The sequence below is a fragment of the Diorhabda carinulata genome, chromosome 9, assembly GCF_026250575.1.
Source record: "Diorhabda carinulata isolate Delta chromosome 9, icDioCari1.1, whole genome shotgun sequence".
Lineage (NCBI taxonomy): Eukaryota > Metazoa > Arthropoda > Insecta > Coleoptera > Chrysomelidae > Diorhabda > Diorhabda carinulata.
This window is the reverse complement of record NC_079468.1, coordinates 4853150-4877247: the sequence shown is the minus strand read 5'-3', so window position 1 is coordinate 4877247 and position 24098 is coordinate 4853150. Positions and strand designations below refer to the sequence as shown.

At 33.2% G+C, this 24098-nt stretch overlaps 2 protein-coding genes across 2 annotated transcripts; both read left to right on the top strand.

Moving 5' to 3' along the window:
• Positions 1–11146: 11146 nt before the first annotated feature.
• On the top strand, positions 11147–23811 carry LOC130897837 (uncharacterized). The gene is made up of 9 exons (XM_057806761.1): positions 11147–11328; positions 20172–20328; positions 20542–20707; positions 21773–21906; positions 21968–22127; positions 22190–22518; positions 22966–23144; positions 23283–23522; positions 23717–23811. The coding sequence occupies exons 1-8, from the start codon at positions 11147–11149 to the stop codon at positions 23497–23499; spliced, it is 1524 nt and encodes a 507-aa protein (XP_057662744.1). The 3' UTR covers positions 23500–23522; positions 23717–23811.
• LOC130897838 (probable small nuclear ribonucleoprotein E) lies at positions 21168–21618 on the top strand. The gene has a single exon (XM_057806762.1). The coding sequence runs from the start codon at positions 21267–21269 to the stop codon at positions 21543–21545; it is 279 nt and encodes a 92-aa protein (XP_057662745.1). The 5' UTR covers positions 21168–21266; the 3' UTR covers positions 21546–21618.
• Positions 23812–24098: the final 287 nt, after the last annotated feature.

The window sequence follows — 24098 nt, the reverse complement described above, 5'->3', positions numbered from 1 at the left end:
ATCACATCAGTATAAGCACTGATAATTGCGAACATCGTATAATGCAGGCACGCATCATTCCGACTGTTTTTTAATAACTGCTACATATTTAACGTATATTTTGCAATTTTGCTTAATGCTCAATTCAAAAATATAATATTGGAGCATAAGACTGTTACTTATTGTGGTCTATTACTTATTTCGTGCGGTTTTTCTTTCAAAATTTGAACGTTTATTTAAGAAAAACATGTACAATAGTATTATTCAAAGTATTGCCCATCTGAAGCTATGACCTTTTCCCATCTTTCTCGCAATTTGTGGATCCCATCCCAAAAGAAATGCGTCGGCTTGGCAGCCAGGAATGATTCAAGTCAATTTTTGATATCTTGCTCTGATGAGAACCGTATGCCAGTGAGAGCGTTCTGCATCGACCGGAACAAATGGTAGTCAGAAACGGCAAGGTCTGGGCTATAAGGCGTATGAGGTAAAACATCCACTGTTTTCCAAATAGTTCTTATTCTGAATAGCAACGTGGGGCCGAGCATTGTCATGATGGAAAATTATTGCCTCATGTCCTGTCGCAAATTACGGGCATTTTTTGGCTACTGCTCTCTTCAAACGGATTAATTGTATTCGGTTATTGTGTTCTCCATTGATGGTTTCACCCGGATTTAACAGCTCATAAGACAGCACACACTTCTGATCCTACCAAATAGAAAGCATTACCACCGCGCCATGGATATTCGGCTATACCGTTGAATTGGCTGGTTGGCCGGATTTCACATATGATTTTTTGTGCTTGGGGTTGTCGCAATGGATCCATTTTCATCACCAGTAACAATCCGATGCAAAAATGACTTCCTTCCGTGGAGCAAAGCCGCCTTTCGACGTCTCTCGGCTTGAGTTCATGTGGAACCCAATTTTCCTGCTTTTGAATATATCCCGCTGCTTTTAAACGTTTTGAAATGGCTGCTTGAGTGACACCCAAAGATTCTGCGGGCTCTTCTTGTGTTTGGCAGCAATCTTCATCGAGTAATGCTTCCAGTTCTTCATCTTCAAATTTTTTTGACTGCCCAGGACGTTCATCGTCTTCCAAGCCAAAATCACCACTTTTAAATCGTGTAAATCACTTTTGGCGCATTCGCTCAGCTAGAGCATGTTCACCATAAACTTCGACCAAAATACGATTACTTTTGGCAGCATTTTTCTTCATATTTTCATATTAAAGTAATGATGAAGAACTCCCCACAAAAACACTTTTTCAGGAACAACAAAGTTCGACTTATTTGAGTGAAAAGAAATTATTGTTGTTAATGCTTCAAATGTTCAATTCAAATATACTGAAAAGACGTACAATAACAGTAGCTATTCAACGCAGATTCGGAATATTGGAACGTTACGCCATCTCTTATCAAACCGCACGAATTAAATTTTTTTGAAAATATAAGTGTGATTATTTTTACGTCAATCAATAGTTAATTTTCAAAAGCTTTTTATATTTTGTTACTTTCCTCTATTAATATGATATTACAATCTTCAAAATCATATTTCCACATGAAAACCATATGTTTCATATATACCCAGTATGAATATGCAATTTCCAAATATCTATGATATATCATCAATGTTATACCCCCATGGACAATACCCCTCAATAAATGAAAAACACCAACAAACGTAATAAAACAAAAATTCTTTAAGTAAATACGACAACTTTTATATAGTATGCACAGATGCTTCATAAAATCAAACTGGAACCGCCTTCTACTCCGAAAACCTATCGAAATCCTTTATCCTATTACATCTAATCACAGTGCTGAACTGTTTGCCATTCTAGAAGCACTCGAGGAATTTCAGAAAATTGGATCCAAGAATATTCTTACAATAACAGTTGAACTAACGGCAATCTGCCAACAATATCCCAACCATCCTATTGCCATGCATACTAAGGAGGTACTCACTTGCAGAAACAAAAAAATAAACGTTAATTTCATGTTGGTTCCATTCCCACCAGAATAGAGGGAAATGGGATCAACAAAGCATGCATACAACAACGAGCAATCAGATAAGAGTAACTATATAGTACATACCGATTTCAAAGCTTTTTGAAGAAAGAAATTCAAGAAAAATGGCAAGGAGAAGCAAATTAGAACCAACATGAAACCGTTAAAAATTATCTCGGCTGTAACTCTAACATCACAAGTAGAATGGAACAAGTGATCCTCTCCTTTCCAATTACACAATTTGAGCACCCAATCGAGCATTCCTCAAAAAGCAGATAAATGTGTAGGCCCCGTGAGCCTCAAAATTGTTCATTAAATACAAACTGTAGAATTCAAGTTCTGTGTGCATGTATTTCAAATTCATTTCAATTTGTTTAGGTTTACATTTTCGTTTGCTTAAAACAAACCTTTCTCATATTATTGGATTCAGAGGCTAAGTGATCTTTTTATTCCTTCTTCCTTCTTCCTTCTTCCTTCTTCCTTCTTCCTTCTTCCTTCTTCCTTCTTCCTTCTTCCTTCTTCCTTCTTCCTTCTTCCTTCTTCCTTCTTCCTTCTTCCTTCTTCCTTCTTCCTTCTTCCTTCTTCCTTCTTCCTTCTTCCTTCTTCCTTCTTCCTTCTTCCTTCTTCCTTCTTCCTTCTTCCTTCTTCCTTCTTCCTTCTTCCTTCTTCCTTCTTCCTTCTTCCTTCTTCCTTCTTCCTTCTTCTTCCTTCTTCCTTCTTCCTTCTTCCTTCTTCCTTCTTCCTTCTTCCTTCTTCCTTCTTCCTTCTTCCTTCTTCCTTCTTCCTTCTTCCTTCTTCCTTCTTCCTTCTTCCTTCTTCCTTCTTCCTTCTTCCTTCTTCCTTCTTCCTTCTTCCTTCTTCCTTCTTCCTTCTTCCTTCTTCCTTCTTCCTTCTTCCTTCTTCCTTCTTCCTTCTTCCTTCTTCCTTCTTCCTTCTTCCTTCTTCCTTCTTCCTTCTTCCTTCTTCCTTCTTCCTTCTTCCTTCTTCCTTCTTCCTTCTTCCTTCTTCCTTCTTCCTTCTTCCTTCTTCCTTCTTCCTTCTTCCTTCTTCCTTCTTGTATGATAGGTTTACAACCTGTTTCTTCTTAAGTTTCAGCCTCCTGGATTCAGATTGTCACACCATCTCTCTCTCGATCGACCAATACTTCCTCTGCTTGTTAGCGATTTATCCCTTGAGATACGCACTAGTCTTCTGCTCTTGTTTTCGTTTTAGTACCCAGTCAATTACATTTTCTACCTTGCACGTATTTCTTATGTTTTCACTTCTTTCTCCGTCTAAAAGTGTTTTCCCTGCTATTTTCTTGAGTATTTTAATTTCCGTTGTCTCTAGTAGTCTTTTGCCTTGTTGTATCGCGTCTTGTCTCTGCTGTGTGTGTCATTAGAGGTCTAATTGTTGTTTTATATATTTTGCTTTTGTTTTTGTGAGATATTTATTTTTCCAAATAGTAGTGCTATTTTGTTTGTTTTGACGACCTGCTGTCGCACCTCATTCTCGACATCTCCATAGCTCGTTATTTCTATTCCTAAATATCTAAACTTTAGTACGTTTACATGACTATCAATTTCTATTTTGCAGCGTATAGGCTCCTTAGACGTTGTTATGCATTTTGTTTTCTCAGCTGAAATTATAATATTGTATTGTTTACCTAATGCTTTGAAGATGTGTACTAGTCTTTGGAGATCGTCCTCGGGTTCAGCAAACAGTACGGCATCATCGGCGTAGCAAAGTATTTTAAGTTGTTTGTTACCCATCTGGTACCCTTTGCCCTGACGTACTTTTTTTATAACTTCGTCCATTTTACAGCTATTTGCAGGTACAGCATTTATCAACTTGTTATTAATTCTGGCTTGGACTTGGTTACGGGAATAGATGTGCTCGATGGTCTGAACTATATTTATCGGGATGTCTCTGTTATATAGCAGATTTATATAACATCTTCAAGTTGAATGCGACAAATTGATAATATACATTATTACTTAATGAAAAAAAAACAGCTCAAAAGGTATATATGGTAAAAAATATAGTTTCAAAGAAGTGCTTCCATATTATTCGTATTTTATGTTTAATTAATCAAGTATCTTGTATTTCGGATACACCAACAAATAAGTAATTAATTTGTGACATCTTTTCAAATTTGACACTTGACACAAAACTTACCGAAGTTTGTTCCAATTGATTCATGTGTGTTAAGGTCATGGGTTTCGTGCTCAAAGTGCTCAATCAATTGGAAAGAAACCAGTACCTATTAAAGGGAAATCACAATCGTGAATTAACAGTGAAACACCTATTAATTAACTGTTTAAAATACGACAATGAACGAAAAATGAATCAATTACCACATTCACTGGAAAAGCTACTTCAAGAAGACCCAAAGAAACTTATGAACTACCTGAAAATCTGCAAACTAAGTAGTAAAATCTAGATATATAACGATCGAATGTATCAAAACTCAATTACTCGCTAATAACTCTGCATGATTGATGCGTAAAAAATACAAAAGAATCATCTGCTTATAGTTTTTTACCTACTATACTTTAACTCTAATTATTTGTACTGAGGTTAAGATTTTTAATTTTAAAGTATCATTTAACATTCCTACATAGGTATTGTTTGTGTAAATTAATGTAAACAGTAATACGAAAGTTTTCAAACAACAATAATTTTACATACATATTATTTTAGTCCGGTACTGAATACTTAAATTGTAAATATGTATATTATATCACCCTTTATCGATCTGTTTCCAGCGGCAGTAGACATTGAATGGAAGTTTCTAGCACGTTTTGCAATTGTTAAATAGAAATATGTATCTCCATTGTTTCTATCCACGGATACCATTGTTTGCTAAATTCATATCTGGAGCTCGCTAAAATGAAATGTTATTTTCGAAATATCAATATCACATCACGTTGAAATTGTCAAATGCTCGTACCAAACAATCAACACCGTAATATTGTTAATAGGAAAATATAATTGAGTTGTTATCTGATTTAATTCAAATATGCAATACACGAAAACTAATACATGATGACAATCCCATTGAAAAATGATTATTATTATATTCGAATTCATTGAATTGAATTTATGTTTCACGCACGGATCTGTCTATAAATGGAACAAAAAACTCCCACAAAGTAAGAAGTGATCTTCGTATTTCCTGCAAGATGCATTACCGAAAACTGTTTTCACTAAAATACCATAAACCTCTCGATGGTGTCGTAAAACACCATACGCATAATAAACATTACACACAACTGTAAACTGTTTTAGTTTCGTGTGATGAATTACCTTCAATATTTATTTTAAAGAATAACAATAAATCTTAGACGAATCGAACTGAAGTATATTTTTAATTAATTCATGTGGTATTCGTAAAATTAACATATTCGATAGATTTGTAGTTTCTACTTTCATTGATTGAATTATAGCATGAAATTTTCGATTTACATATGGTAGTGTTATAGTTCTTCCAATATCAATTGCAGATTATAAAAATCCTTATAAATACTTTTAAAAATATGTTTATCTTATGCGAGAAAGTATTTGTTAAAAGATTATCGAATCATTAAAAATTGGACGGCATTAAATGCAGACAGATGCACTTGTAGTCCTACTTGGAACTTTGCAAAAAATCATTATTATACCTCGTTAACTTGCTACAACTGATTATTAAATTACAAAACGTAAATAGACGAGTAGAATGTACCTGCTTGTAAGGGAGTTTGGTTTAAACAGGGTTCCAGACGTGACTGGGCCCTTTTTGTACTTCATTCGTCGAAAAACGAAAGTTCAAAGCAAAAACCATAAAGGAAAATAAATTCTTTACAAATAAAACCTGTCATATCATTATGATAATTAGCTGCACAGTTTTTAATTTTTTGAGCAGATATTAATAAAGCATTAGGCACGGAATTGTCTTTGCTTCCAGCGTGTACTGTTATAATGCGTTTCCCTTTAGAAAATGGCCCATTCAAACAGCAATTTTTACTATTGTTAACCTAACCGAAATTTACAACATCGTGACTGTCAAAACATGTTTCATCTAGATAAATTATGTGTCTATTAAAACTTCGGTGGTATTGAACTATCCTTTACGATTCTGTTATTGCCATCCGTTTATTCAGTTTTTTGTGTTTAAAACCATGTTTTTTGGTTCTGTGGATGCTCCACAGCAACCCCTTTTGTGACTATTCGATAAATAGAAAATGTATTTACTCTAGTTAATTCAGCAATTCTTATTATGATTGCATTATCGAATTGGTGAATATTTTCCTTTTTTAAACATTCGAATATATTTAAAATAGTTTTCTGTGTTTGTACATCTAATGGTCTAAAGAACGCCATATTTCTATTTATTTAAAGAAATTAATGAATTAAATAAATCTCACCCCGCGACGCCACTGCAAGAATATTTCGAAAAATTTGTGTACATACGCCTTCCGACAGCTTCGTCCAATAGAAATGCATTTATGTTTACGATTTGATATTTTCATTGGTAAACAATGGAGATGATGAGTCCACGTGGACTGACGATTTGTTAGATGTTTATCGAATTTTATGCGGGGAGTAAACATTATTTTACAATTCTTAATTTGGTATGAGTACCGTGCTTATTCATGAAATATTGATTGTTCCTCGCATAACTGTCTTCTGATATTGATATTGGAAGAACAATACGAGGCAGAGAAATCACAATAACCTTAAAATATTTCTGACAGAAATTCTGAAAGAAATTTGCATACCGGTGTATGTGTATCGTGGTATAATTTTTATTGATAATTTAGATAAAGGGAAATGTCATTATTTTGCTGATTTGCTGACACGTTTTGTTGCTGAAGTTAATTAATAACAAACAAAAACAGCAAAAAATTTTGTTCCATTCCGATGATGCGCCAACCAGTTGTCTATGAATGTTGCAGAGAAATTAGACAATTTGCGTTATAATTTATTGCTTAATCCTCTATATTTATATAATATATTTTTATCAATATCGTTTTTAAATTATTACAAAATAAAAATTAATTCTATAGAAATTCAACTTTTGTATTTACCTATCATTTTATAACGACTTTTATAATAATCTACCTGAAAAAAAAATCTGTCGAAGTTATATAATAATAAACATAAGCTGTTCCATCCTTCTTACTTCATCATTGTGACTCATTCGTCGTTGTTGAAATACGATTTGGCAACGCGGTCTTTGCGAGGGCAGTAAACCTGAGGAATGCCGGTTTGAAGAAAATGAGACTTGTTTTGATTCAAACAGAACCAGCTAGTATAGCATCACAACTAAATTCACAAAACCAGTTGACGAATTATTTTGAACAATATTTTTCTGGCCAACTGAAATCTGTTGAGCAAAACAAATATTTTACCTTTACGATGTACCTGACCAGTGAGGTAAAGATTAAAATTGTAGCAGCCAGCATCCAAATCCATCATCTCAAATAGAAAAATAGACAGTTTTAAGTTATTGTGACAACAAGTAGCGTTTCAATTTAACGGATATACCTAATTGTTTGGAATGTGTGGTAATATCATGTGCTGAATGGTAAGTATTTTCATTATGTATTTAAAGCTTGTATTAACCTCTGCATACAAATTATAGTCAGAGATGTTATCTGTGTTTTTATGATAGATTATGACATGCACATTATTTGTAGTCACAATAAATACAATTAAAAAACATTACACTCAGAAAAATTCATATAGATTTATTTCAATTTTTCGTTTAAAAATTAATAGATCGACTATTTAATTTGACAGAATTTGTGTTTATATATTTTTAATATGAAATCAAAGAAAAAAAAACGTTAATTCAATGAGAGATATAGTAAAAATTTTTTGTAAGAACGACTAAAATAAATACTGTAACATCTCCATATTAAGAAGTAGCTGGCAACATTGGTAAAAAAGTACAGAAAGAAATTCGGAGAAAGGTAAGGACAATAAGATTTTGAATAGATCACTTCATATCGCAATATTTGTCTTTGAATAGTTTAGGAATCACAATTTTTCGAATTTTTCATTGAAAATCAACCTCTACGAGGTGTAGCTTTCAAATAACGAGACTGGTGATATATAAGTCAGGCAACGGTCTCGAATTGGACAGGTATCCATGGATAGGCAGACGAGGTTTCGTTGAATGATTTCTTTCTATGGGGCCTTCTCAAGGACCGCGTTTTTACAAGAGGACCAGGACCCTTCCCGACCTTCGAACTGCAATTGAAGAAGAATTTGAAACTCTTCGCCGACAGCTTGACATGCCTCGCATCAATTTGAACACTTACAGTACCCATATCGAATTTTACGACGGGCCCAGTATAGATCCAGACTTGGGCCAAGTATGTACAACTCCGGCCCTAGCTTGGAAACCATTATTAGCTCAGATTTGGTGGGACTCTGGGTCTGCAAGCCTGGACCAAGCCTTGTTGCCTAGATAAACCCAAGACTGGTCTGCAACCCTGGGCCAGGCTGGTTGCTTGTAAAAATAGATTTTTAATATATTGTTAATAAAATTTATACGCAGATGATGCAACGATCATAGCAAATGGACAGAGGGAATTAAAAAAATCGATCAACAAATTAGAAGAAGGAGCAAGGAATTACGGACTGGGAATAAATGCAGAAAAAACAAAATATATGAAAATAGGAGGAAAACCAGAACAGAGAGCAAATCAACTGAAAACTAGCAAATACAATTTTGAAACAGTATCGACCTTTAACTATCTAGGAATAACGTTGGGATAAGTAACCAGAGAGAGAGAGAGGATAAAAGATAGGATAGAAAAGGGCTATCACACCTATGGAAGAAACAAAAACGTACTAAAAGACAAAAACATAAGCAAACAATAAGACTATTAATCACATATGCGATGGAAATAACAGTAATAAACAAAAGAGAAGAAGAAGAACTTAAAAGAACCGAAAGAAAGATAATGAGAACTATAACAGGCCCAAACATAACACAGGAAAGAGAAAGAAGAGCAAAGAATAACGAAGAAATAGAGAGAGAACTGGAGAAGGAGAATATAGTGAGATACATAAAAGCACAAAGACTCAACTGGGCTGGGCATATAATGAGAAGAAAACCAACTGAAATGATCAAAAGAATAACACAATGGATCCCATTGTGGCCAAGGAGAAAGGGCAGGCCGAGAAAAACTTGGAGAAACGAAATAGAGGACATAAGAGCACTCGATATAGAAACCTGGAGAGCAAAATGCCGAAACCGAAAAGAATGGAAAATAATAACAAAAACAGCCAAAACAAACGACAAACTATAAAGAAAATAACAATTAGAAAACTAGGAGTAATCCACCTCAAAAAAAAAAGGTTTTAAAGCACCAAAAGCGATGATGATGATGATGATGTTAATAAAATTATAGTTTTATGACAAATTTCTATTAATGCACTCTACTTATTAATGTACATAGAAATATTGGTTAGATAATTAAACATAATAAGAAATGATACTATTTTTATTGTCTTTTATGCGTAAAAGAATTTTATTCATAGGAAATTATTACTTTTAATGTTAAGAAATATATTATGGATATTGGAACAAAACTTTATATTGTTATTCAGAGTTCTGCCTAGCTTGTCTGACTATAGGATGGCCGGAGCCTAAGTTACCCAGACTTCAACCAGGTTTGGGCCATTATTGGTTTGCCAAGGTCAATTTCCCAGCCTTGGCCCGAGCTAAGCCCCGTCGTTCAAGTCTGGGGGCTCCTACATGGGTAACCTTTTTTCAATCCCTTTTGTAATTTCTTTGAATAAATTCATTTCGACGGTGCATTTTCTTCTCTTAATACAAACTTGTTACCTGAAGTATGCCGACCTCTGTATATTTATTTACTATCACCTTCAATAAACTCCTCCTATCTAATCTTTTTCTATCAGTCCCTTCGAGACGAGCTCCGCTTTTTCGTTCATACCTTCAACAGACTCAAATCTTGTTCCTTTAAATGCAGATTTGATTCGTTGTACTTGTTGTTCAAATGTGAGGTTTTTATGTACAAGCTTTGCACACACTTTTCGCATATTAAAATTTTCATGTAAAATTTCCTGCATGCATTCTTTATCAATTCGGCAATGGCACTAATACTTAACCAGTGGTCATATTTTCATCCGTTTTTTATTTGGAAGGGCGACCTGCACGTGAATAATCTTCAACATCTTCTTGGCCATGTTGAAAACGCTTGAACCATTTAAAAACACGTGGACGCCACAATAATTGATTGCCATACACTTTCTTCGATAAATGATAAGCTTCATTTGCAGTTTTCCAGTTTTCCAGTAAAATTTCATAACAATCCGTTGCCTAATTTTCACCTCGACTATTTGTACGAACTCAAGCACTAGAAACCACTGTAATGACATAAAGTGTCAGTATGGGCAGCAATCTGAGGCAAAGGAATAATTGATCCTTATTTTTCTTTAAGAAGAGAGCAAAAAGTCATTGTTAATATCGAACGCCATATTGCGATGCTGGAAAGTTTCTTCGACTTGAAACTTCAAGAATAGTGAATTCTAGGACTTGGTTTCAACAAGGCGGAGCTACCAGTCAAACGTTAAATCATTTAATGATGTTTCCGAAACAGATATTCCCAGACAGACTGATTTCGAAAAGAAAAGATACCCGATGACCCCCTTGTAGTTCATTATTGACGCCTATTGACTTTTTTGGTTGGAATACCTCAAACACAAAGTCTACATTAATAACCCTAGAAACATCGATCAACTCAATAATTTCCGTTCACGGTTAGATGAGTTTCGTATTAGAAAGTATGATTATTAGAAACAAAAACAAATTTTTTAAATATGCACGTTCTATTAATGTTAATGTTAATGTTAATGTTTGTGTTAATGCAGTTTTCTTGTCGTATTGGTGGTTCTTTCATCTAGTTTATAAATAGTGAGATGTCTGTCCAACGTCACAATTGTTACAAGGAAGTTGTTGAGAATGTCTTTGTACATATAGTGAGGAAAAATCTTCTACATTTTGATGTATGATCTGTTTTGTTGTAAGGTTGAAGAGATTTTATTTTAACCTACATTAGTTCGAAAGTATTGTCTATTAAAAAATCAATTATGAATTAAAAGAGACCTTAAATATTATATCCTTATATTTAGTTTCAGATAGTGATCATTATAAATATAAAATGGGTTCAAGAATAGGTGGTTTAAGTACTGTGCTACCAGCAGACAAAGCACTTGCAGGAGTTCCTCGTCTTCTTGATGATCTCCGAAGATTATCGGAAGATACCGATTCCGCAGATATTGTTTTCATTCTTGGAAGGGAAGAAGAAAGGGTATTGGCTCATAGAGTTATATTGATGGCAAGGTATTAATCCTCACAACGTATTTAGAAAAAAGTTTTACTTATACTACCCTAATTTTCAAACTGAACATATTTTAGGGTTTGTTCGGTTACTAAATTTACATAGGGAGTAACAGAAAAATGAACTACACACATTGATATTCAAAAATATATTAAAACAATATAAATATTTTCTCCGCGAAATTAAAGTTCGATATTCAAAATTATCTTGTTGAATATGTTGCTATACAAACAATAATTTTTGATACTTTCAATGATACAATAAAATGTATCTAAATATCTGCAGATTCAGCGACTGAAATGTAGATTTCAGTGGAAATAAATTTCATTCCTCTGATATTGCTTCTGATTTGAAGCGCTCGTTTCCGGCCCGAATTGTTGAATCCCGCCATCATCAGGAAATGAATCTTTTCATTACTCGCAATTATTGACACTTCGAATATTCTCAGTTCTCTGTCTGTTTCATGATAAACTAGAATTTTGTAATAATGTTTATTGCCAAAATAAGTATACGTTTCACTGAAGCTTTTATTAAAATAAAAATAAACTAATACGTGACATATATAGCCTATGGATGGTAGCGAAAACAAAGTTGATAAAGTGTCCAGCTGTATATGATAAGTAACAGTTCAAAAACCTTCCAGAACGGCGCTAGTGTAGACAAAGAGTATGGTATGCAAAAACTTCAATATCATTTTTATCTCAAGTAATTCATTATTGAAATTTTCATTGACTTGCGTTATACGAAATATAACCTAAAATAAATTTACCCGGCTGCTAATGTGACGTCACTGATATTTAAGAAATTTTCACAGATTTTTCTCCCTCTCTCTCCCTTCCATACTATAAACGAATAACTGAAAAGTAAACTACAATAGACTATTTAAACTACGTTGATTACTTACTAGTATATAGTTCACGGTAACTATGAGGAAAAAGAAGATTTTTATAAATTTGACAATTGTCAAAATAAGCTTATGCTCATTGAAAAATGGCCGCTGTGGGGTAAACAAATGCTCTTGTCGTAAACTTCTGTGTACAAATTTATTTGTGATGTTATTTGTTGTATTTTAGACCTCATTATTTTCATTTAAACTGCGGAAGGTCTTCTTAAGTGGTTGCTACTTAAAGAAGTGCGAAACTTCCTCCCGAAAAAGTCGTTTGGTGATTGGTTATTTTTCGACTATGCAATGTTGTGATTAACCTAGAAAAGTGGTTCGTTCGATACAAATATTTGTGGTATAAAACACGTATAACTTCAAAAATTCAGAATGCACCTTCACGTTTCCACCTTCTTTGTCTTCTCTTTATAATGAAATACCTTTTTTTAGATATTTTGGGGAAAATATTTTCAGACGTCAAAAGATTTCTATCTTTTACTGTGTAGAAAACTATAGTTCTACTTGTAATCAAAAAGGTGAAGATGAAATTTTATTAGATTATATTGTTTACCCCACGGCCGCTATTTTGAAGTAGATAAGCTGTTTTCTTAAATTGCCTAATTGTTTCCAGTCTAGAGTATAGGCACAAAATGAATTTTCATGATGTAATATTTCACTAAAATATAAAAGAGCATAGACCGAGGACACTTCCACAAAGAATAGAACGGTCTCCCTAGCCAAATCTGTTCATGTTGAAATATTAACTGGACTCAATTATAGCGTTCTTTTTGCATGAAATCCCAGATAATTTGAACTCATTTAATTTTACATCCCATTCAAACTTACTCAAATCAAAATAATTGAGATAACCACCCCTTACCGATTCAGCATTAACCGTTGTTTTACGTAAATAACTCAAATCAGCATATTATTTTTTTTTTGTATTGACAAGTGAATTTTAGGTTAGAATACAATGAGCTGAATGAATGTCTCAGTTTGTCTTTCAAATCAGATAATTTGCAAAAGAAAAGTTGTTTTCTCGAACCCATTCGTACAACAGACACTTTAGCTTTACACCTACAAACACCATAAAAGTTGCAGTCAAGGAACAAACTCAGCAATGGTTTGCTTTTTAATCTGGTAAGTAGATAAAAAGTAATGCTGAGAGACAACATTCGTTTTTGGCTAAAGTATTTTTCGTTGTTGAAATAAGTCGATTCGACTGAGGCATTAAGTAATGGGGCTTGTTTCGTTGGATTAGTGACATTCTTAACTGCTAGATAGTCTTCAAAACGCTGAATATAACAAGAAATTTTCAAACGAGGTTTATAGCCTTACTTCCCCGGCAGGAGATTCTTCCTCAGAAAGTGGTATTAATAATGAATAATTAATATTAAATTGGACGCCACCAACTCTTTAACGAACGACGTTAGAAATTAATAAAAAAGGCGGAAAATCTGGAAACACCTTATGAATTGAATTAAAAATGAAAATTAAACAAACTATCCCCAGATACGATTATCCAAAATAATATTTATTGCTAAGAACAATAAAAAAGTTTCAGCAATAACTAGGTTTTATTGAAAAAAATAGTAAATTCGCATTAACTTCATAAAACACAACGAACAAAAGAAGATTTGTGTATATATTAGATAAGGCTGGGACTTATTTGGGATGGTGGCAGCCCTCAACTGTTTCCCAGATGTTGGAGTGACTTAAATTCATAGTCTGGCGGTTGGATCCTTGGTTAGGTTAGGAAAAATGAAATGAGGAAGGAAAAGGAAACACAGATGGAACTTATGGAAGAAGGAACAAGAAGAAAGAACAGATTTGAGCAAAAGGACCTTATACTCTAACATATAAAAAAAACCGAATTTATATTTTTTAAATTATAACCGAACAGGAATCTGTTCTATTCTATTCGTTCTATTTCCCAAATAAACAGAATTTATATGAAAACTATCATAAAAAATTGCTTGGAACAAAAGGAAATCCATAAGATAACTGAAAATTTAGTGGGCACAATAAAAGAACCAAAGAAAAATTTACCAGCGAATATAAAAAAAATCAGATAGTTGATAGATAAACAATTGAATTATTTAATTTTATTGAATTTCTTAAATAGAGTGGGAAGTTGATAACAAATTAATTTTTCAAAAACTCGAAAGTTAGAATAAATAAATCCGAAGTGACTACTGTACCGCAATACGTGAACAAAAGAATATTCAAAAATGTTTTAAGAAAAACGGAACAAGCCGAATGGCATGTTACAGTTTATTGAATATTGGGTTTATATGGTAACCATAAGACCTTTGAGAGAGCTCACGAATTCGAGAAACTGTTTCTAATTCATTGTGGTAGACATGCGATCAATAAAATGAAGTAAACTGGTTTGGTTAATAATGAAATGGCTCTGAAAACTTCACAAGACACACGAAAATGCTCAGTCGGTTTTTCTTGATCCTCGTCACCAATTTGTTATAGAAAAATAAGTTTGAAAAGGCGCTGGTTATGTGAACGGCTTGTATTTATTGAAAATAGATCGAATAATAATAATAATGTGACATAATTGATAAGCTTGATTAGAATCAGGAGATCCACAATAACTGTAGATACAACTGGATGGTTGTAAAGTTGGATTGTGTGAATTTAATGAAAATAGAGCTTCCTATTCCTTGTAGAAGAGTCCTTTAGTTAGTGCTCATCCTATTTTATTAAATATATCGTGAACAGTGCCACGGTACATTAAAAGTAGATATATTTATAGGTTTTTATATAAATATTTTTTTCATTATTCATAACCCACGGCCGGACCACCCTATATACCCTCTTGCATATGAGAACAGAAGATCAAAGTGTAATTGTCCAAAGAAGACATCTTCAAACATAATTCTAAACAAGAGCCATTAAAAAATAGAAGAGTCTTATCATTAGCGTCATTACCATGAATTTCTAAAGGTGCGTAATAGACTTAAAGACAATGTCTCATAAAACCCCAGTCATGAATTACTTTGATGTCGTAATCAAAGATGAGCTGCTAGGGAGAATTGAGTGAAATCTATTGTTTGTTACTTCTCTTGTATAAATCACTTTTTCAATTACTTGAAGAACGTCTCGTATGTGGAGGAGAAAGAACGGTTCGATAAAACCAGTAGAGGATGATACTTGTAACCGGTTAATTCAAAGGTATACAATGCGATGAAAAATACTCGTAGAACGTAATTAGTTACTTTTTTAAACAGCTTTTATTTAGCCCTTCTTGTCATATTCAATTTTGAATCAAAACAGATTAAAGCAAAGTTAATATTAAAAAAAAATAATAATAGAAAAACCCAAAAGCATGAAGAAAATCTAAAATTGCAGTAGAAGAATGTAAAAAATTTTAAAGATTCATCGACTTATCTTCTTATTTTTCCTCTTATAACCGTTAAGTTCAGTTATATCCTCAATCAAATTATTTACTTTTTTGTATCTTTGAATATTTAGTTGGAAATTAAAGGAACGACATACCAGGAAATGAAAATAATGCTTCAATTCCTTGGACCCTTAGTGTATGCAAACAAGATTTCAGAAATAATCTTGGCAGGTGTGGAAGCTTATACAAACTGCATTAGAGCGAACAAACAACAAAAATGCTGCTTATCGCATAGGGCGCTCAAATCCTACAGCCGAAAATCGTATAAACTTTGTTATTTCGAGAAATATCTGCAAGCAAACTTCTCAATTGCCCAAATGGATCAAAATCTTCCTGGAGATTATGGGTCAGTCGCAGTGACCACAAAAGAGAAAACGGACTTTTTGGAGCGCACGTTTGCTTCAAATTCAACTCTTGATTCGCGGGGAAAACTACAACCCAGCCCGTCTAGAGTTGGTACATCTATGCCAGAGATAGAATTTCAACACCGAGATGTGGCAAAACCTCTTAAAGACTAGAACATCAATAGAGGGACTGACCCAAATGTAATACCACCAAACGTATTGAAAAATTGCGCAGCTGAACAAACAAATCCGCTATACAAACTTTATTCTCAATTATATGAAAAAGGTCTTTTCCCTGCAGATTGAAAAGCTTCTCGGGTTGAACCAATACTAATAAAATGAAAAAAGACGGTTCCCAATAACTACCGTCCGATTGCTTTAGTCCCAACCATTGCCAAGGTCATGGAGAAAGTCGTTAACCAGCAAATCTTGATATATATTGAGTCTACTAACATCACCAGCGACCATCAATACGCCTTCCGACTAATAGGCGATCCAGAGTTGACCAGAAACTTGGATAGTTTAGAACATAGAAGAAAGGTCATCGTTCTGACTCTGTTTTACCGATACTACCACGGCAAATTCTCTTCCTGTCTAACATAATCCCGTCTAAAGCAGTTTTTGCAAGACCTACTCGGCAGGCAGACGAACACCAAGTTCGCCTGCAGACGCCCAGAACTTCAATTTATCGGAACTCATTTCTTTGGAGGAGTGCAAGTCTATAGAATCAGCTATCATGGTACGTCCTTTCCGATATATACTCAATCAAATTATTCACTTTAAATGGGAAGTTGATCAAACGACATACCAGAAAATGGAAATAATCAACCGGCATATATCTGCATACGTGTTTTTATAAATAAATCAAGTTTCAACATATTTATATTCCAATTACCAAGGTGACAATCCATTGTTTTCCATTTCATAAGTAAATGTCAAAGTTATGCATTTTGGATTGAGTTCCGAGATGAAATCATCTGCATTTGCTTTTTTTATATCAAAAATAACCGCAAATATGTACCGCACCCTGAAAAAATGCTAAAATTCTTTACTAATCTACTTTTAAAAGCGATTTTCTCCACTTTTATACATGAGTAATATAATTGGTAAGTTCCAATCTTCTAGTATGTTTTCCTGATTCATTCTCTCGTTTAATAATTCTTTTAGTACTTCATGTATTCCATAATTTCAGCATTTATATTGTCTCTTTCTAGTGCTTTTTATAGCTTTAATATTTTAATTGCTTCTACCATTTCTTCTTTCATTCTCGCAATCTGTAGTATTCCTTATTTCTGTCATCTTCTCCTCAACTTTTGAACTCATCAGCTCCTCATAGTATCCCCTTCATTACTTTAACTTTTTTCGTTCCCAATTGTTTTAATCTTCTATACAATAATTTTTTATTTTCTCTACAGTTTTCTAGCTTTCTATGTAGGAAATTTGTGACTTATTTTACACAACTTTTATCTTATTGTTTTATAGTTTTTATAATCGTCTTTAGATGTCTTATCATACTCATCCACACATAAGTATATAGATCAACGATGAACGTTGATGGACAATTTTGTCCAATGATTTTCCTTCATTTTGATTCTATTTTGTTTTGCTACCATAATTAGTTTTACTATCAGGAATTCTGTTAAAAAATTATTAGAGTTCAATCAGTTTTCGGGATATCCCAAGGTCTGCAGAAAAGGTACACTTGGAAATAATTAGCTGGTATTTCGGTATTGAACTTTCCTCATCTTTAATTTCTATTTTCTTTACTCTCATGATAAAGATAAAGAATTTTCAACTGAAAAACTACTTGGTTTGAAACCATTTCCAAATATTCTATCTACGTGTATCAATTGCTCAAACAGTAGGTCCCATTGTCTTCCCAAATTTGTAAGAACTATCAAAACACCTTTTTGTGAATTCAAACTTGTTAGCTTTAGAATGGGTAAGACCAAGAAACTAGTTGAAACTCGTGCCTTAATCTGCATAATCTAGGCAAATGCAATCGTACCATTGCAACCAACAGCAGCTTTAGCGATAGAAAACATTGAGAGCTGCCTCGAAAAAGTATAACCGCTAGAGATAAACGTTTTATATTGATCATTAAACGTGATTAACGTTTCCTGGCCCATAGATAGCAGCTCAGATCAATTAATTTAGAGAGAGTTTTGTTGAGTGATGAGTTAATGTTTGAAGTTGTTGTGAAGAGATTTTAGATCAATGTGTAATCCTGACTGTAAAACACGACGAAGGACGAATGCTTTGGAGGAAAGGCGAACGGAGAACTGGTCGAAATTGAAGGGATTTTGAAAAAACAAGGCTATAAAAAAATATAGGAGAATGTAGTATATTCTGGCCAAAACCTGATCGACACAAAATTTATTTTTCAGTATGACAACAATCCCAAATATTTTTCGAAGCTGTACAAAGTATTTGAAATAATTGGAAAGGAAGAATGTATTGAATGTAATGATTTTGCCGTCACAGTCTTCCGACTTCAACCCGATTGAGTCGTTATGGAACAACAAGTCGAAAACCAGTTTCTTACTACCACTTCACATCTTTGGAATATCCTGAAAAACAAATAGACGACGATTATTTTTCGAAATTGTTACGGAGAATGCCAAAATTGTGCACCGAAATAATAAAAGTAAAAGGTGCTTACATCGACAAACAAAAAATTTAAATATATAATTACAGACTGTAGTTTAATTATTACTATATTCGTATCTTTATATCCTCTTTAAAATATGTTCAGTATGAATTATTTCGACGATTCAAAAAATTCAATCTTCGAGAAAATGGTGAACCACTGCTGGAAACTAATTAACAAACTTAAAATAGAAATTTAAGTCTCCTAATTATGAATAAAATTACTTTAACAGAAATTATTTCCAAAATATCTTGAGAATAAGCGTTTTGTATCAAAACTTACTGAATGAATTATAAGACTGGTTTTTACTTAAAGTATTCAAAGGTTTCGAAATGCAGGATTTCTACTATTCACCTCTGAAATCATTTCGGAATTCAATATTTCGAAAATAAATTCTGCCGCTCTTCAAAGGAGAAAACAATTACTTTCCTGGCTAATGCCTCGACGAATATTGAATTACAACTCCTCCGAAGAGCGTGATGTCAATCGACCTTTTTTTCGATATAAACATCCCCAATGGCTAGCAATTACAAGGAGAGGTTATAACTACTGACTAGTTTCGACGTCATTACGTCTCATCAGAACAGTTTAACATCCGTCGTTCGGGCTTGAGACCCTGGTGATGGCAATCCCCAATAATCCGATGATAAATGAGGTGTGTAAAATGTATAAAAATAATTATTTACCATCGGAATCTATATTACCGACGACTACGCTACACTAGATTTCTACCTGACCAGTGGTTCGCAGTTGGAAGTGAGGATGGCGCCACTTAACGTTCGCTGGAGAATATTTAACTATATATTCCAAATAGCGACGCTCTTCCACGTTGTTTTCAGTTTGGGTTCCAATCCCGAACAATGATTGTTAAAATGCTATTATGAGACGTAATAACGTTGACTCTAGTCAGTAGTTACAACCTCTCCTTGCATTTGCTAGATTTTGGAGATGTTAATATCGACAACAGGGTTGATTGACATCACGGTCCTCGGAGGAGTTGTAAATCAATTTTCATCGAGGATTAAGCCAAGAAAGTAGTTTTTTTCTCTTTTGAAAAACGGTAGAATATATTTGTTTATTTTGATATATTTCAAAAGAAATGTAGTTATTGGATTTTAATCCCTCTTATATTCAAATTGACTATGAAACCTTGGACTATACAAAAAATGTATTATTAGGTTAGCCTATGTAATCAAACACTGTTATACGTATTTATTATTTGAGTGTTCCAAAATATTAATCTTTCTTTTGAGAAACACCTGATACATTCATGATATACACTTTTGTCCATATTCAAACTTTTTAATTTCAAAAACGCTGAAAGATTTCGTCTTTTTTGTTACATTCCAAGCAAAAACTTTGCCATCATATTCATAAGCATTAATTTAAAATGTATGTATCATTAGAAAAATTATTGATGGTTATTTAAGAGCAAATAAATTCCCAAACTTGTATAAATTATAGGACACTAAACAGTTGAATTATATATAATAATCATTTGATTAAAAAAATTTCATCTTATTTTCTCAACAAATCACTTTAATCTTATGTTTTAGATGTAGAAGTTTCCAAACTGCAAAAAGAGGTGAAATTTGCAGAATACCTGGGTGTACAGTATCACCTGCAGCTCCTGGTACCCCAACTCCTATTCGACTACCACAAACTGCTCCAGAAACATTTAAACAGTTCCTACTTTACATTTACACTGGAAAGGTAAATATTCTAAACATTAAACAGTGCTTTGAGAATATATAAATGTACAGAAACAGAAGAACTGAGGTTCCATTAAAATCGACAGGATGAATTCCAAAAGCAAAGTCATTTATAGAGTTATTTAAAGGAAAAGAATATCAAAAGAAAACTATTAACTTTGAAGTATAGTCCAATTATATCCCTCAATCCACGCAATAATAATATTTTTTACAGATACTCCTTCAAGATAATGGTATATTTGAAATGATGGCGTTAGCTCAAGAATTGGGAGTTGACGAACTCAGAAATGCTTGCGAAGATCATGTTACTTCTACACTCTCGGTGCCATCTGCTTGCACATTTTTATCTGCAGCTATGGATATTCATGATAAATCTCCTGGTATGTAATTTCATTTCATATTACTCATTTATATTCTATTTTCAGATCATATAGACACTAATAAATAAAATCTGCTTATTACCACGGGCTTTTATAATGATGATCTATATTTAAAATCACTAAATTGAAAAATGGAAAAATTAAAAACGCCATTCTAAATTTATTGTAAAGTATTAATAAAAATACACTAAAATGCAACCCTAATTGTCCTATACAAACCCTTTGTATACTTAATATTAGAATAATATCTCAACTATTTTCCTCTCTACGTAATATTTTGCAGTTATCCAAAAAGTATACATTTTATTTACTCTCCTTGTCATTACAATTGTTTTTATTTCCAAACGTCCTCTACCTATTAAGGTAAGGAGTATGGCTTGATATCCGATCAAGTAGAGGCCAAAATTGTTCGTCTTAGAAGAATGACTTGTTTAACCGTTGGTATTGAAATTGACAGTGACCAGTGACAAACGTTTTGTTAGCGCTTGTTTTATAAAGTAAGGTTATTCATAACTAAGAGATACTTATAGTACTTTTAAGTAAAAAAACAACTACAAAAATGTCTTTCAAGCCGCAAAAAATACAAAAAGTGATGGTTCAACCCATCAACTTGATATTCCGATTTCTGCAGAATCGTTCCCGAGTACAAGTTTGGTTATATGAAAATATAAACTTGCGTATTGAGGGTCACATCATTGGCTTCGACGAATATATGAATCTCGTATTAGATGACGCTGAAGAAGTTCATATGAAAACCAAAAACAGAAGACAACTTGGAAAATTAATGCTGAAAGGAGATAATATAACAGTGATCCAGGATACAGCACCACCGAGTTAAACGATAAAATAAACAGTTTTAAGTGTAATATAAGTTAACGTATTTTCAAATCGTAATATAAACTCTTTTGTAATTTGCCTATTATTGCCGAAACCCTTTCAAGTAGATTTAGTCATTTACCAATATGTTTACTTATAAATAAAAAAAATTTATATGTACAGAAAACTCAGCAGTTTGAAATTGAATGTTTTGTATTGATATATTATATAAATATAATTAAATTTTAGGTGGAAAAGCTGCATCTGGTTTTGTTGAAAGATGTGTTAGTTTTATTGGTGAAAATGCTACCGAATGTGTCCGAACTAATTCATTCTTGAATCTTCCGAAAGAAGCTGTGATTAAGATTATATCCTCTGATTATGTAAGTTCTGATTTTTAGGAATTAATTTGTATATCATCATAATTACTATTTTAATTTGTAGTTATGTTTAGAGGAAGAGGATGTTTGGAGAGCTGCTCTAGGATGGGCAAAATATCAAGCGGGAGTTACACAGCCTACACATCATTGGACTGAAGAGGAAAGAGCCAGAGTTTGTCAATATTTATCTTTAGTTATAAATCATGTTCGTCTGTTGCTCATAGGTAACTTATAATACAAATTGGTATACAGTAGTGACTTAATGTTTTCTTAAATATTTTTACAGATAGCAGAGTGTTTGCCGAAGAAGTTGAACCTACTGGTGCTGTACCAATGGAATTGAGCTTGGAGAGATACCGTCATGCAGCTTTACCAAGTAAATACCCAGAAGCCTCTGAAGATCAACGTCTCAAACCTAGAATATCTCCACATATGTTTCCAGGATCCTCAATTTTGGGTCAAGACAAAAGCCATTTCCAGAGAATATTGAATGCTTGGTACGGAAATAGCAAACAAAATTGGAGGCTGGTTTATAGGGCCAGTAGTCATGGATATGCCGCATCTTCTTTTCACAGGCATTGTGATGGAGTTTCACCAACATATGTCATAGTATTAGTAAGTGGTACATTTAAAAACATTTAATGACTAGTTCTGAGTTGTAAATAGTAATGTATAACTTTGAAACAATTTATTAATCTATTTTTTGATTGATCATTGCTTAAATAATTTTTTTGTACTATCATCATTAATATTAATTAGGTGTGTTGCTCAAGGCAAGGATGACCAAATCTCTCTGAAGCGAAGTGGAAGAAAACACCAGATATCTTCTATTTTCTCTTAGAATAATTCAACCACATACACATGTTTGTGTTTTTACCACAATTTGTACCAGTAGCATTGATGAATAAAATTTGAATATTTATATCGATATATGATTTTGATTCAGCATTTATCTACGTTTGAGAAATTACGTCTAAACCTATTTGTTATATTGATGTAATAATTACATTCAATTCAACCTTATTCAAGTCATTTGTTGAACTTTTGTTTGGTCGATTTCAGGGTAAAAGAGGAGAAATCTGCGGAGGATTTAGTGATGCTGCATGGGGAAGACCTCCAGGAAAAAGCCACTACGTCCATTCAGACAGAGCATTTATTTTCACTCTATACAATCATCAAGATGTCCCTCCTACTCAATTTCATCTTGTAAAGAAACCGTTTGCAATATGTTATCATCCTGAGTGAGTGAACAGATTAATTTTTATTTACAATTCACCTTAGAGTATAAATAAAATCAGAATTTTCGATAAATTTAATGTAAACTATTAAAAATAACTGGAAATCACTAGGGGGGGTGTATAATTTGCGATTTATTTCAGTTCTGGTCCGATATTTGGAGCTGGCGCTGATCTTCTAATTTCAAGCAATTGCAATACTAACATGGACAGCTATTCAAATTTGCCACATACTTATGATGGAGAAGGAGCTTCGCCATCTGTTTTAATGGGAGATTACAACTTTATGGTGGCCGATTATGAAGTATTCACACCTGTAATCTCAAATTCGAAAATAAATAAAACTGAAAGATACCAATAAGAACGTTAATAAAGAATATTTTAGTAAGTTTGTAATTGTGTAATTTTCATGAATATACACCAAGGGCGGCTAGTGTATAAATGTTTTCAAAAAATTTAAGAACTAATGAAATGATTATTACATAATTTAAATAATACCCATCTATATATTTTCTTTCACTTATCCAAAAGAAAAATTTTAATACTTATAAGTCGCCTTTAAATACCTTTATAAACAGATGAAATGATGGTGTCAGCTAAAGTGGACTGGTTATAGTATTATTATTCATCTGGAATACCCGAGCATGTTCTGCGCGCTCTTTTTATGACGTACATTATAGACCTGTCGTTCTACATCAGTGGGTGCTAAACTGGTGAAGTTCGCTGCTTTCAGTCCAGTGCGATACGGTAGGTTCATGTCGAGTAAATATTTTTTTTTTCGCGAATTTCCGAATTGTCTAGTTCTTTGGGAAGATTCGAACTGAATAACAACATACTATAATAGAGTGTGATCTTGTATAGTATTGAAGTTGTTATTGCTCGATAGATTCTGCTTATTACTTAAATCTATAGAGCCATAAATAAAAATGTGTCGGCACCTTTTAGTGAGTTTCGATGCAT

Excerpts from the sequence above, each read along its gene's own strand:
- LOC130897838 (XM_057806762.1), top strand. The coding sequence starts at position 21,267 with ATGTCTTTCAAGCCGCAAAAAATACAAAAAGTGATGGTTCAACCCATC.
- LOC130897837 (XM_057806761.1), top strand. The coding sequence starts at position 11,147 with ATGGGTTCAAGAATAGGTGGTTTAAGTACTGTGCTACCAGCAGACAAA. Across the intron at positions 11,329-20,171 it reads AGAGTTATATTGATGGCAAG|ATGTAGAAGTTTCCAAACTG; the intron begins GTATTAATCCTC and ends CTTATGTTTTAG. Across the intron at positions 22,128-22,189 it reads TGTTCGTCTGTTGCTCATAG|ATAGCAGAGTGTTTGCCGAA; the intron begins GTAACTTATAAT and ends ATATTTTTACAG.